This window comes from Rousettus aegyptiacus, unplaced genomic scaffold (genome assembly GCF_014176215.1).
Source record: "Rousettus aegyptiacus isolate mRouAeg1 unplaced genomic scaffold, mRouAeg1.p scaffold_m13_p_7, whole genome shotgun sequence".
Taxonomy (NCBI): Eukaryota; Metazoa; Chordata; class Mammalia; order Chiroptera; family Pteropodidae; genus Rousettus; species Rousettus aegyptiacus.
Window position 1 is genome coordinate 6759082 of NW_023416310.1, and position 15105 is coordinate 6774186.

General features: G+C 41.7%; 1 protein-coding gene across 3 annotated transcripts in view; it reads right to left on the bottom strand.

Annotated features, from left to right (window-relative positions):
• NBAS (NBAS subunit of NRZ tethering complex) overlaps positions 1 to 15105 on the bottom strand; it is a 258704-nt gene that overhangs the window by 179927 nt on the left and 63672 nt on the right. For all 3 annotated transcript variants that reach the window (XM_036224652.1, XM_016144790.2, XM_016144791.2), the window contains 6 exons: positions 13720 to 13848; positions 6950 to 7013; positions 5894 to 6087; positions 4564 to 4821; positions 3705 to 3830; positions 424 to 575 (listed from right to left, as the gene is read on the bottom strand). In XM_036224652.1, coding sequence (XP_036080545.1) covers positions 424 to 575; positions 3705 to 3830; positions 4564 to 4821; positions 5894 to 6087; positions 6950 to 7013; positions 13720 to 13848 — 923 coding nt within the window. The remainder of the gene's footprint in view (positions 1 to 423; positions 576 to 3704; positions 3831 to 4563; positions 4822 to 5893; positions 6088 to 6949; positions 7014 to 13719; positions 13849 to 15105) is intronic.

The window sequence follows — 15105 nt, forward strand, 5'->3', positions numbered from 1 at the left end:
AACTGTCATCTTTACGGTGCGTAACAGTTTGTGAGGTGCTTCCACGAGACATATGACCACACGAGGTAACTCACGAAGCCAGTATAATGCTACAGATAAAGAGAGTGAATGAAGCTGAGACCCGCCTGAGGGGCCCCTCTGACTAGCAAGTACATCCGGGTATGTGTCTTGAGCTCACAGCTTAAAAACAGCCAGCATGCAATATCTGCAGAATTTGCTCTTTCCTTTGTATCAAGCTATTATATGTAAACACATTTCATTTAAAGGATAGAAAGCTATGACCTCAGATAAGAAAGCATCGATCGAAAGCAACTGCCTCATTACAGAATGATCTAAAGAAAAGTTTTCCCTTTGCAAAGTCTCGGCTTAAACGTTTTCACGAAGTCACCTTTACTTTTGAAGCCAAATCTTTCTGTAACCAACCTGCCGTCATCCGCTCCTTTCCCAAGTGCCAAAAGAACCTCCAGGTCTGTGCCTTTCAGGCCATACTGAAGCAGTTCTTTCGCAGCGTCCACATTTTCAGGAACTCTTTCCAGACACTCATGAAGAACCCAGGATCGCTTCTTTATTTTACTCTGGATACAGAGAAAATAAAACACAGACGCATTAAGCAACCCATAACGTCTGTTAGCACATGACAACTGCCTTCTAGAATTATAAAGCTATACCTTAAGGAGTAGAGCTACCTAAGAACCCGGCTACAGGTAACTGCTGGAGAAGGCCAAAGAAAAAAGCTAATTCCCTATTGCTGATTAGACCTGGATGAGGGAGTGTGGTTCCGACCACTTTCTTCCTTCTCCTAGTGAGCCGCGATGAAACACAGCCAGCACTCTTCTCTGGAAACAGAAAAAAGTCTTTCCAAACTTTTATAGTTGCTCTTTAGTTTGTATTTGGGCTATAAAACAGAGAATAAAGCAGAAAGGCATGATATTTCCTATTGCAATGAGCATGTTTAGTTTTGAAACAAAACTAATGAGGCATAGCACATCAAGGCTCTGAATCTACTTGACCGTGAGATGTATCACAGAGTGCGGATGATAACTGAATCATTAAAAGATGGCATGCTGTTCTCTGGAAAGACCGAGAGCCTACTCCTCACTCTCAAACGCTTCCGCCAACTCCATCTGATATCCCTGACTTACCCTCTTTCTAGAAAGGGTTATTGTAGTTCTGAACTTGAAGTAAAATCTGACTCACAGTCTATATTTTTTTATACATTCTCACATATCAATTCTTTCTCCAAATGTCTCTCAACCCATTTCTCTTGTTCCACGTGTGCAACCTTCATGCTGGTCTATGTCATCGACACCCAACACGTGGGACACTACAGGAGTGGGTCCCTGCCCTTAGTGGGGTTTGCCACCGCCACTCTTTCCACTCTGGCTCATCGTCGACACCACCTTCCTCTGCCCCTGCACAGTCAAAACTCCACAGCAGCTCCCTATCCCCCTAAAGTAAAAAGCATCAGTCATCACGAGCTTTCAACATCCTCCCGCACGCAAATGACTATGCCGCTCTAATCGTATTTCACAACGTGCACTATCGTGGAATATCGGACCCAGCAGACAGGTTGACTTACGGAGCTCGTTTACTCATCCAGGAAACATTCACCAGGCGCCCCCTGTGTGCCTGGCACTGAACCAGACCAAAGGATAGGGCGATGAACGACGCAGATCCGGCCTCGCGACGCGTGCTTATTTTCCTTCGCTTTGCTCATGCCATGTGTCCCGTTAGGAATACCTTGTCTTCTAACTCCAGAAAACCCACTTTGAATCCACTCAAGTCCCTGCTCAAAACGTCTTCACTACACAAAACTTTCCCTCACCGCTGGGCCTATGATCATGGCTGCCCCACTGGGTTCCCACGGCGTTTACGTGGAATCTTCTATCTGGTTAGTTATACCTTAGAAACGAAGCTTCTCTTCTCAGTAAAACAAGAAGCTCCCAAGGCACGAACACCATTTAAGCGGCTCTTCCAGCCTTTCCCATCCCTAGCATAGTGCTTTTATTCTTACCTGCCTATGCAGTTAGCTGAATTCATAATTCTCCCAACAAAAAAACGTCCTTCTTTTTCTCTCCTAAAACCTCCCAGCTCCTTCAGAGACCATAACTGCCCTTTATTGTGTTCCGGATAAAACCATGAAATGGTTGAAGCATCACCTTTTTATATACAATTTTTACATATGTTTTCTTTATTTTTAACTATTCATGTACATAAATCTTTAGGGAATATGATACCATGTCATTCCCCCAACATTTCTTAGAACTTTCCTAAATGCAAAGGTGTTTTCCTTTCTGAATGTCGGATGAGAAATCAGGCCGTTTTAAAAGCATGCCACAAATCCAACCACTTCCTTACAAAAGTGCCAAGGGTCAAAATATACGCGCTACATGATAACGTTAACTGTGGTAGCAGGTAGCAGGGGGATCCACCTATAGAATTTAAATGAAAAACTGGGGCTACTGGCAAGATTGATGTGTCAGTTAACTATGGTCTCTCAGCTTCAAGTCCTCTTCACAACAGCCATGGGAGAGAAGTCAGCATTTCCCATCGGCAGCTGACACAACATCAAGCTTTGTAGACAGAGGGCGCCAGAGGGCCACTGCGGCGGGAGAGGCTCGGGTTTCCAGGCCTACGGAGCGTCCTGGCTCTTTTCTTCCCGCTCCTTCCTTCTGCTTGGCGAAGCTCTAAGGGATGTCCAGGGGCGCTTACTTCCCCTCTGCCTCCCCGCAAAGACAACTCCCCGTGGAACTGCACCTGTACTCCCGGGGGGCAGGTCCCTCTGCAGTGCATCTCCCGGGTGACCCCCACGCATCCCAGCGGGAGCTTTCTCTCTCCAGCCCTGGTCATGGGTCCTCACCTACCAGTCTTGAGCTGCATACACTCTGCAGGGGGTGCAGGGGTTCCTGCTTACCAGTCTCTGGGGCATTTGGCCCCCAACTCACTGGTGCATCCTAGTAACAGGCATCTAGCTCGTCCATCCGTCCCACCCTTTTCCTGCCTCCCAATCTCCATGGCTACCGGAGGCCTACCTTCCACGTCTGCTCCCCAGCGAGGATGCTCCTTCAGCCCGAGGGCTGAAGGAATTCCTTAGAGCAGCGGTCCCCAACAATTTTGGCACCAGGGACCAAAGCTCCTAAGAGAATCTCATGCCTGATGATCTGGGGTGGAGCTGAGGCAGTGATGTTAGCGCTGGGAGCGGCTGCAAACACAGATGAAGCTTTGCTCACTTGCCCACCGCTCACCTCCTGCTGTGCGGCCCGGTTCCTAACAGGCCACGGAGAGGTACCAGTCCGAGGCCTGGGAGTTGGGGACCCCTGCCTTAGAGTTCTCATTCCCCTTCATAGTTAATCTCTCATTACTAGAAAATAATTCTCGGTATTAAGACTTTCCCTGCTCAAATTACTGTGTGGTCTCTGGCTCCTGAAAGGACCCTGACTGGTGTAGGTAAAGAGAAGTAACTGAGTCAGAGGAAGAGAAAGGATTAGGCCAGAGCAGGCAGTCTCTCAGTGTTCACAGCTCTTCAGCACCAAAGCCCAGGTGCAGAGCCAATAAAACAGGGTAAGATTTTTCACGTTATGTAAAACACATTTCATCCGCTACAGAAAAGTCAGCAATATGAAGTACTCTAATATGAAGCCCTATAACCAAAAGATATTCCATAAATTTGAATTCCACTGTGTGACCAAAACATTTAAACATACCAGGTAATTCTGAATTGAAGCAATGTTGACCGCCGACTTCCTCCACTGCCTCTGGTACACGAGGTCAGTATCCAGGCCATAGGTCTGAGCCAGGGACAAGGCTTCCTCGTACTCTTCACTTTCAATCTTTGGACAAGGAAATGGAAACAGGAACGATCCGTTACTGAAGTGTCCACAGCATCGCCAGGACAACATGATGAATGATGGACACCCCCTAACCTATGTAGCACATTATGCGTTCCAACTATTCTCACGGGCATGGAGGCATCGGAGGCTCACAAACACTTTGAGGGGAAGACAGAGCAAGTATTTCCTTTAGCACTTGAACAGAAAGAACGAAGGTGAAACGCCCACGTTTACGGAGTAAAATCATGGCAAAACCGGGATGAGCAGCGCCAACAGCCTGGCTCCTAGTCCAGGGCCCTAAACCCCAACGCAGCGAGAGCAGCGCAAGCGACCAGAACACTCGGTGCCGACCCCGTCTGCCCCCCGAGCAGGGCCCAGACTAGAAAGCTCGCGTCCCCCACGCTGGAGCCTAGGAGCCAGCTGTGCTGAAGCAAATGAGACGGGAGCCACGGGAGCCACAGGCCCCGGGAAGGCGGCAGGAACCCAGGCCACGCCACAAAGTGATGGACCAGTCCGCGTGAGGGCGCCTTCGAGCCACTGTTTTTATTTGGATCACTCGGGCACGAAGACTAGTATTATTTTCAAAAGCTTTATAATACTGATATCTCTAACGTATCAAGGATATAACAATCCCTCTTTAAATTTCTTCCTTTACCGAAAAATTAGTTTTTCTCAATAAAATGAAATAAAATCTGGATGCCCGCGAACGCGGCGGGCCCCCCGACGCTCTCACCTTCCGCTGGTACAGCTCCTCCGGAGTGGTGGAGCGCAGACTCACGAGGCGGTAGTTTTTCGTAAAGGTGCGCGGGCGTCTCCGGAGGGGTGCGAACCGCTCCATTTCTGTCACCAAGTACAGACCCTGTTTTATGTAACCGAAGTAGCGAGCTTTGGCAGACATTTCCTGCTCAGAATCAGAATCCTCTTCTCCTCTGTCGTCTTCCCCGCCCCTCGTCTCCAAACGAGATCGTTTGGGGGCAAGTTTAATCTCACACTGAATTGAAAAAGATGTTAAAATGAATAGTGAGAAATTGAAGACGAGTTGCAGAAGTGACGAGTAAAATGTTTAATTCTACTCTGGTCTGAGTCATTAAATCGGCCATGTGAGTAAGACTAACAATGAAACGCAGAGGAGCTCAACGACAACCATCAACAGCTCCAGAAACACACACACAGATTACTGGCTCCGAGTCACCAAACTAAAGCCTGTTTTAATAAGTGGTCATAAATATGATCTCCTAAATATATGCCTGGCAATTATTTTAGGGAAATGAAGGAGCTGAGAGTGTTAATTTTTCACTTTTGATATTTTTATACCAGCTGTAGAAAAGTAAAGTTTTTTTTTTTTTTTTTTTAAAATCTATTTAAAAATTAACATGAACGTATTTATTTGCTTTACCAAGAATCTCTCTTCTACCTTCCCTCTTTTTAAAAATGTCTAATGGCTTCACAGAGTCCTGAGTATGAAAGCCTCACTGTTAAAGACAACGTTCATTCCAGACTTAACAGAGTCAGCTTAGATTTGAAGCCATAATTCTCTCTGAATAACATCTTTAGACTCCATAACAAACTTTGAGGTAAAATACTTGTCCATCTACAATGAAGTGAAAGCTACTGAATGAAGTCTTTTACCCTTCAGACTTAAAATAATTTTAAATGATCAAAACCTAACTTGAAATTTCTAGCCTTTACTTTCCAGTCCACTGTCTCACAAGCTTTACTTACTAAAAAAACCCACAATTTTTAAATGGTCGTACTTCATAGAAATAGGTTAAAGACTATATTTCTGAAGCAGCGATACTTTCTACATTTTAAGATGACTAATAGAAAAAATAAAAACATCTATCATGTCAATGAAGAAAACTGCTTAAGAGCATGACTATAAATCATCTTCGTTCTTTTACAATGCAACTTTTTAGTTGACTAAATAACAATCCTTTTTGTTTTTAAAGCCAAAAGTAGATAATAACTAAATTAAAAAAAAAAAAAAAACAGATCTTTCGATTTTCGGTGAAATACATGTTTACTTTCAAACACACTGGTTGCTCTGAAAGGGAAAGCATTACCTCCAAACTTAAAAATCCCCCATCATGGGTGGCAGTGACTTGAGGTGACGGTTCAAACCATTCACAGGATTTTCCCAGTAAATTCTTCAACGTTTTCACTGAGGAAACAGTCAAAGCACCAGAGCAGCGAGCCAAAGTCACCGCGTTGTCTGCCCACCAATTGACATCGATCAGCGGGTAGAAAGACCCCTTATCTGATGGGAGAAGTAGAATCAACACAAATGCACCTGTTACTGTGGTTTACATACAACACATGTAGTCCAACAGTCAATTTAAAAACTATATTTTTGCCCTAGAAGCCTGTTAAGTGATGAGAAAAAATAGTGAATCACTCAAATTTTTATGAAACGGTAATTTATTTAATAAATATCTGAAGAATTTGCCAGTGAAAGTCAAAAATTAGAGATGCAGAGGTAGATATATTAAAGTCTTTCAAAAAATGAAGAACATACAGATATAGTCCACCACTTTCAACATAAAAATTTGAAAGGTAGATGTGTACAAAGTATACAATTACAAAGGTTATAAAAAGGTTTTGGAAAATCTTCATCTATCACTTTTCAGACAAACAATATGAGAGAATTACACCCTTTTTAAAAATATAGGACAGATATCTAATAGTTCTCAACAGCGGCTTCCTCTTAGAGTTAAGAAGGGGATCAGGAAATGCCACCTGAAAACACGCCACTTTGACATAAGCAATACTTTAAGCTGAAGGAATCTGAGAAACTCAAAGTCCTTTTCCTCTGTCTTGTCGCTTCTCTCAAATGTAGTTTTCCTTTGCTAAGATGCTATAGAAGTCTGAGTTCCAACCAACCCTCTGAGTTCCTCACTTCTGGGTACTCCCATGTGTAAGCTCCATGTCCGTGCTAATAAAACTTGTTTATTTTTGTCTTGTTATCTGTCTTTCATCAATCTAACTTTACAGAGCCCCAACCAGAGAACCTAAGAAGGTGAAAAGATTTTTTCCTCCTCATATTATATCACCTAAAGAGCACCTTTATTACACCAAAGGAGTCTCTCAAAATTCTAATTATCGTATTTCATGCAACTCACCTTTGATTTTTTTTCTCTTTTCAGCAGAGAGTCTCCAAGCAGGATTAAGGTCATCAAAGCCTGGCTAAGTATGAAAAACAAACACACGAATTGAGTCAAAAATGTAAGAAAATTATGAGAACGTCATCAAGAACTAGGGATTTTTTTTATTAACAAAATACACAGATGATGCTTCCTTTGATCTCTTAGTCACCCCTAGCTGAAATCTGCTTCTCTCCATAACCTTGAAAAGCAATTATTCTTACGGTTAAAATGTGCACATGCAAGGAATGGGGCTCAATTTGATGAAAGTCGAGCACGCATACTAAGAAGTCTACAATAGTAATAGTGGGTATACAATGAATACAAACGAAAGCGACAATGAATGCTACGCTCTCGCATACTTGCGGAAGACTGCCATTGTGAGTAAGCACCAGCCTGGACCCAAGTCCTGCTCCTACCACTTATAAACCAAGCACGCCCTCCAGGCCTGGGTGTCCATAGCTCCGAAACTGGAATCCGCAGCCTAAATTTCTATGACTAAAAATTTACTAAATGAAAATATATAACCGTGCAATCCTCGAATGGAATCCATTCATACTCTAATCTCATGGCAACATAATGTCATGCCCAACCTTGAGAATGTAATGACACGTCATTATTTCTCAAGTATTACAAAACAATCAAGAGTAAGCCACCGCCAGACACCCTCTTGGCTCACTGTTAATCAATCTTTTGAATTACAATAGTATGGGAAAAGACCAAAAAAAAAAAAAATCATGTAGGTGATTATCAGAAATCTTAAACCTAAAAAAAAGTGATGCTATACTGAAGTCAAATACATCTTTTGCATCAAATATGACACAATAAGTATATATGTAATTACCAATTTATCAGTGGCTAAGACTTCAGACTATTAAAATTGATATTTCTTTCCATGGCCTGAATGAACTTCATGCTCTCTACTACTATAAGTCACTCAGAGTAGTCCCTGAAAACAGAAGGTATGATTCTTTAAACTTTATCCAAAAAAAAAAAAAAGTTCTCATAAAAGGCCATTTATATGCTAAGGGAAGAAACAGATTGTCCCGGCTGACTTAATCATAAAAGGATGATTACGTTTCAAAGTCGTAGAATACAATAAGGTATGTATTACCGAAAATAACCAACTATAATGAAATCTCATTTGATCATTTATAAGGAACTTTAGAAGCTTTCAGTGCCTCCGAATCACCAGCGAATCACCAGCTGTGCACGCTCCAACGGCACCATACGCTCACGGCCATTTATTTACATGATGACACGTGTGTCTCCCTACTTACACTCCGGAGTACACAGGGGAGTAGGAAATGACACTCTTAAACTTTAAGCCCAGCAAAGAACAATAATCATGATACAGCCTTAGGTAAATTTAAGGAGGTATACAAATCACAATGAAACAACACACACACACACACACACACACACACACACACACACACACCTTGAGAAAGTATTTTAAAGACGTCATCTCATTGGCATAAGTACTTTGAGAATTCAAAGCGTGCTTGTCTTAACCGAAGCCAATGATGAGAAGGCACGTGATGAACAAACACTGAGAGCTAGCTTCCGGGCACTGTGGGTGTGTCCTCCAAATTCAATTTTAAACACAAGGTGAAGACTTGTCCTTCTGCTTCTAGATCCATTATAGTGACCGCATGTCACGGTAGCTAAACGGAGAATGAGAGAATGAATTAACCTGTCATTTAAATCACTGAGCCCTAGTTAGAACATCTATGCTAGAGGAAAATTAGCTGACATAGTACTGGTCTTCCTACAGTTACAGATTTGGTACAGAAAGCCTATTACGGCTAAACCAATATTATTCAGATTTAAGGATGTGTCCTTTTTTTTTAATGGCTAGAAGCTAAATATAATGGCCCCTTCTTCTGATGACCTAAAAGTAACCTTTCAAAACTTCCAAAAGTTTATTTACTAGTATTTAATATGCCAAGCCCTACGTCAGAGCCCGCGGAAGAAATGCATATTCAGTGCCTGTTCCCAAAGAGCTCGCAGTCCAGTAACGTTGTGGAAACAGCTTTGGACTGTATCGAGGTTAATCACACGAACTGTCATCTTCTCCCCTACCCCTCATTGACTCATTCATTCAACAAAATTAGTCCATATCTACTACGGGTCAAAGAAAATAAGATAAAAAGGAAAAAGATAAGTTTTCTGTCTACGACATCCAAGGAAGTACAAATACGCAAGTAATAAAACTTCTTCAGAGAAAAATTAAGGCCAAAAATGAGACATAAATATATAAACATAACATATGGGAATCGTTTGAAATGAAAATCGCTTTAGCGATTTTACTATACTCCAGACATGAACAGAACTTAATACTCACAGATTTCTATCCAGATGGATTTTCACATTGACAACAAAAGCCAAAGTATTTAATCAACTCAAAACTAGAAAGGAGTAAATCAGAACAGGCGCTTCCATGACTATCTTTAATCATTAGGTTTGAGAGAGAAAATAATCACACAAAGCGCATTATGAACACTAATAAAGTAGCAAATTATGTGAAGAAAGCCCCAGCTGAGCTGAATCCACGACTTGATAAAAAGAGTTTAAAACTGCACACTGTAACGGTAACGTTAGCTTCTTTTCGGGCAATGTTTAAGCTAAAATTACAAGCTCTGGCTATATACCACACATTATCGAATCTATTTTAAACTAAGAGGCTTATCCATTCATTTGCTAGAGCAGCCATAAAGAGACGCTAAGTCCTGTGCTACCTGGCTGACCCAACGTCACTTGACTATTGCCAGACGAATGAGAAAAGAGCAGCTGTTTAAGTGTTGTTCGCCTGTTTAAGTGTTTTAAAGTGTTTTTCAGCCAGTGATGAGAACATGACATGCCTCTCACTGATTAATATCTCATTTCCCGTGTCTCTACCACGACGTGCACAGCTCCTGGAGGTGCCACTCATACAAACGCCGTGGCCCACCTCTCTCTTGTTTCCCAGTAATAGCATAGGTAGTACCTGATTTGCCTAAGAGCGCAGCTGGTATACAAGTGTTTCTCAATGTAAGCACTGTAAGGAGATACTCTGAAAAAAAGGCTTACCTATGAAGTCAGAGTCAAAATGGAATCTTGATTCTAACATTTCATGACCTATGTTAACCAATCTGAGCACTATTCCCACCCATTAAAATGAGTATAAACACATTTTTACTTAGTAGGGTTGCTGTAAAGCAAATAGAATAGATGAAAATTGCTCTGTTGGACAGCCAAGGCTTGCTAATACAAACGCTATTTATTTCCAACAATCCTCGCTGACACCGCCAACTGAATTTATGTGTCTTTCCTCTGTGCTGATCTTTTTGTAATGTTAACATGTTGTTTTATGGATTTGTTTATAATTTCCCTTGCAAGACTATGAACATCTTAAGGGCAAGGACTGTGACTTATTGCATTTTCTACTCTAGCATTTGGAAGAGATTCAATAAACAGTTGAACTTCATTATTTTATGGTTGTTACGAATACAGTTAACAATCTCCTCTTCATGGTATTGTTACAAGCTTCACAGCACTTATTCTAGCATGTCAGATTTTAGTGACTCCATTCATACATTAAAGTCCAGATCGAAAATGCCCAATCCAATGCAACTGACCCCCAGGTTATAGGTGAAAGACTCAAGAAAGTATGGTTGTTCAAACTCCTTCTGCCGGACAGAGTTACCACCCTCACCTCAGGTCCCATCACATAAGTACTGTAGATATCTATTATAAAGATAAGGATTTACGAATGACAGGCTGTCTCAATTATTTATCCTAGTACCTGGTACACACTAACTAGCTCAAGAGTTCAACATATCTGAGCAGGCTTAAGAGATGTGTGTTACGTTCACAGAAAAAAAGGATTTGTCTCTGTTGTTTCAAAGATCATCGAACAAATAAAGCCTAATAAACAGTGTCTTTTTCCATCTTTATAAATTGTATTTCTTTTCTGAAACGGTCATGGAAAGAGCATGAATATCACAGCCCAAGAGTATGAAATCTAATCTCAGCTCAACTGCATACTTGAATAATCCTGAGACAAGCAGTACAACGATCACGAGAGAAAAGACGGCAGGTTAACAAAGGGGTTTGCAATTGACCGCAACCTTAGAATTTTAAAGAAAAGAATTAATAAAATTAAACGCCTTCTGTGTTTTCAACTTTAGACAAAAATTCCTTTTGAGGCTAAAATTAACAGAAGTCCCGGAGGGCACAGTCTGTTCTATGCAGCTATCATAGTCTTCCCACATGCTGTGCAGAAGCAAGGGAGGGGAGGGGCGGGCAGCCCCTGCTCCCACAATGGGATGACCTCTGCAATCAGGGGGCCGAGCCACAGAGGGAATGGCAACGAAGGCAGGATTAGGCCCCGTCGCTATCGCTAAGCCACTGTTTCCTTGGCAAAGGATCCTACACCCTGCGAAATGTCTTTGGTGATGGTTACCAGGTTTCCAGGGCTGTGAGCCCAAAAACCTATTTTTGCCAATTTTCTCGGGCATTCAAGGGAAATTTATATCAACCAGATCCGAAGAAAACGATATACAACCCTAAGATTTTGTAAATTTGTAATAAAAGATACAACTAGCGTGAGAACCAAGATGCATCACCAAATGGCCTATCTGCAGACTGTCTGCGGGGGACACTGGACCAGAAGCCCCGGGCGTGAGAGAGAAGCTCAACAATAAACAGCAGGGCACAGCAATTTCTAACAAACTGCCCTGCAAACCTCTCGCAGTGTGTCTGTTTGAAAGACTCTCACTAGGACACATCAGAGACAACCTTCTAACCTGAATTCACCTCTTCCCACCATGCACCTCTTTTGCTATCTGCAAATTCTCTTTTTTTCCTACCCCATTACTGTTCTGCTGACCTAGTCCAAATTACTGATTTATACTTATCCATTCCCGGTATGAAGGTTTTTAACCAAGTTTTAATTCTTTTAATAGGATCACTATAAATTTCTAATTAATGAATAACACATGATGACATTGACTGGCAACTAAGACAAAGATACGTCTAAGCAGTTAAAAAGCTTGGGGTAGGCCAATGAGGACTACGACAGATGCCATTTATCGCTGCAGGGAAAAGGAGGGTATCCAGAATGTCAGTGAACAAAAAAGCATACGAATGGATGTTGCATGCATAGGCTTTAATGTGACATTCTAGGATATTCGCAAGATAAAACAGTAAGTGTGCTTCAAAACTCAATCACTACTTCAATTAGGTGAATGAAAATAATTGGCCCAAATGTAAAATTCCCCACTATAATAGAACATCAGGATCTTCCCAAGTGATAAAAGCTGAATATTTTATCACAATACATTGATAACCATGTAAAATACAGGGTACCTTATGGATCAATTATCTGACGTGCCTAGCTAAAATACGTTAAACGTTTTTGGGTTTTTTTTTTCCCTCTACTTCTCCTCTTTTTCCTACCCCCCACTCTCTGGTAACCACTAGTCTATCGTCCATGTCCATGAGACTCTGTTTAAATACTTTTGAGAGCTGATCCACTCTACTTCTAGAGTGAAGATCTAAGTCGAGATAGCTATAATTTCAGAAGAGAAAATGTCCCTTGTATGTATGTAGCTACTGCGGGCGAAGACTGAGCGGCACCTCTCCTGTTTAGAACAAATCTAGACCCAGTAAGTGGGAGAGATGGTGGAGATGTGGAGACCAAATGGAAATGAAGGTGACTGTCAACTAGGATGAGGAAAAAAAACCTTCCTAAAGTGATTTTAAGATGTTGAAGAATAGACAATACAAGTAAAATTTAAGACTATGAAAAAGAATAAGAAAATATAAATCTACTTGTCTCTTTTCCTCTGCTATTCTGAAAAAGTTTTTTAAAAAACATGCTGTTTGCTTATTAAGAATTCTTTTAATAGTGCGATTTAACTGATGAAATGAAATTTAAAAGAATTCTGATAGAAAACATCCATTCAGATCATTCAGGGAACATGCTCCAGTCTTAGAATTACAAAACTATCCAGCAAAGCTGATGACAAGGTATTTCTACAGGAAAAGGGCAATAGGGAAGTGACAGAAGGAAATTAACCCTTAAAGTTCTGAAATGCAAAATAATCAACAGAAGAGTAAAAGAGTTATAACATAAGCTCTATGTAACTGAGGAGATTCTTCTTTAAATCTTCACCCTATCACAACATATGGCATTATAGGAGCAGACCTTACATGCCCAACATGACTTTAAGTTATAATAGATGTGATTCTGTTTATAAACAACTAAATTATTTAATTCTTAAAACTTGTCATTGCAAGACATTAAAAAAAAAAACAGTTCTATCTTTCTCTATATCGTCACTTTCTACCTTTGGTGTGAAGAGACGGGTAACTCTCTTTGAAGCTCAAGAAAGCTCAGTAAGACTGGTGTTGCGGAATCGGGGAAGCATTGTAACCCTTTAAGATACTGACTCTCCAGAGTCTAGATCATGTCTGTTGACTTTTGCTGAAAAACTAACATCTCCATTCTGTATTTCTGAGATGGGAAAAGGGGAAAAATGGGGAATATAACAAACAGATTACACTTAGTATACACAGTTATGTTACGCTACAAATTAAAATCAGTCCACGGCGCTACTCCATTTTTAATCCTTTCTGCTACACTGACAATATTAAAATTGGAATGACGATAAATACCTGTAAAATATCGACAACATTAGTATTGCCGGCACTTATCCTTAAGTGCGAACCGTTCTGAGAATAATCGTAAAGAAGAGACATACCTGCTCATCCTGATGCCATTCCCCTTGCTGCTTCAGAGACGGGATGGCCCAGATGCTCAGCTTCCCAGAGAAGTGAATGGCTGCGAGGAGGGAGCCATCTGGAGAAAGGCTCATCCTGAAGATCCCGTCCTGCACAATAATCACACGACACTGACGTCAGGGCGAGGGAATTATGCTGAGCAGAAATGCCCTCCAGAAGTTAACAACACCATAAATGGCCTCTCCTATTTAACGGTTCCAGCCGCTCCTACCGCTGTGAATGCGCTCCGGCATACAGAGACAGGGCTCGCCCTTAAGGAGGTGCTTTAAATCTGTGTTATAAGTGCTATAATTTAGAAATAAACCCACGTATGAGAGCATTATTAAAATATTCCCTTCTATCACACATCAATTACCATGAGTTCTCAATAACTTTTATGGGTTAATGTTGGGTAGATTTTCTTGAATTTGGGGTCCATATCTTTATAAGATTCCGTACACAATGTCTGTAATAGTCTAAACATCCCAGACAGGTCACAACCTCATGCTGTGAATGAGAAGGATAGAAGGAGAAAGAGAGAGAGATGGAAGAAGAGAGGACCCAGGGCTGATGGGAACGGAAGGCAGGAAGAGGGAAAATGCAGTCCCGAACCTACGGAACACTATGTATATTTAAGACGTTCCATGTTTGCTGGAAAATCACCCAATTTAAGGAATCTAATTGTTGCCGAGGAGGGGCAAAATTCTGTAATACACTGATTTTACAGGGCCGACCTGCGGGTATACAGAGAACGGTCTTGTTTTTCGAGTCCTGCCTACCTAAATAACCCTCCGTCCTTTCCTATGGGAATACCGGCTTTGCTCCATTACCACAGCGAGGGAAACCAAACGAGCAGAGACATCACCTGCCTACCACCCCCACAGAACCAGAAGAATCGAACAGACACTAACTGGACATCTAACTGCTTCTCATCCAAGCATTTGTTAAGGCTGGGGTCTAAGAAAGTTTAACCACAATGAAGAAACAGAGACCTGAAAATTGTAGCCCGAAACCTTATTTCTCCTAAACTTTCAGGAAATCTGGCAAAAAAAGGGGCCACCATCCCAAGATGGCAATAATCAGGTGGGACTAGGTATGACAGTCACCCTTAGAAGGGTCACAACCTTTCCACCTGGCCAATGCACCCACCGTTCTCCATTACGGCCCCAAGATTGAGGCCAACCACCACTACAGAGCTGCGAACTTAACATGACTACAGCAAAAGTCCAGAATTGACACCAGGCTCATTTCGCCATGTTATGTACCTGGCCTCTGCATTCACTAGAGTTTCAGCCCTCAGTCAAGGTGACTAAGGCGCAGAAGCCACCAAAGACAGAACAACTTCAGGAAGTGAGGAACATTGTTGG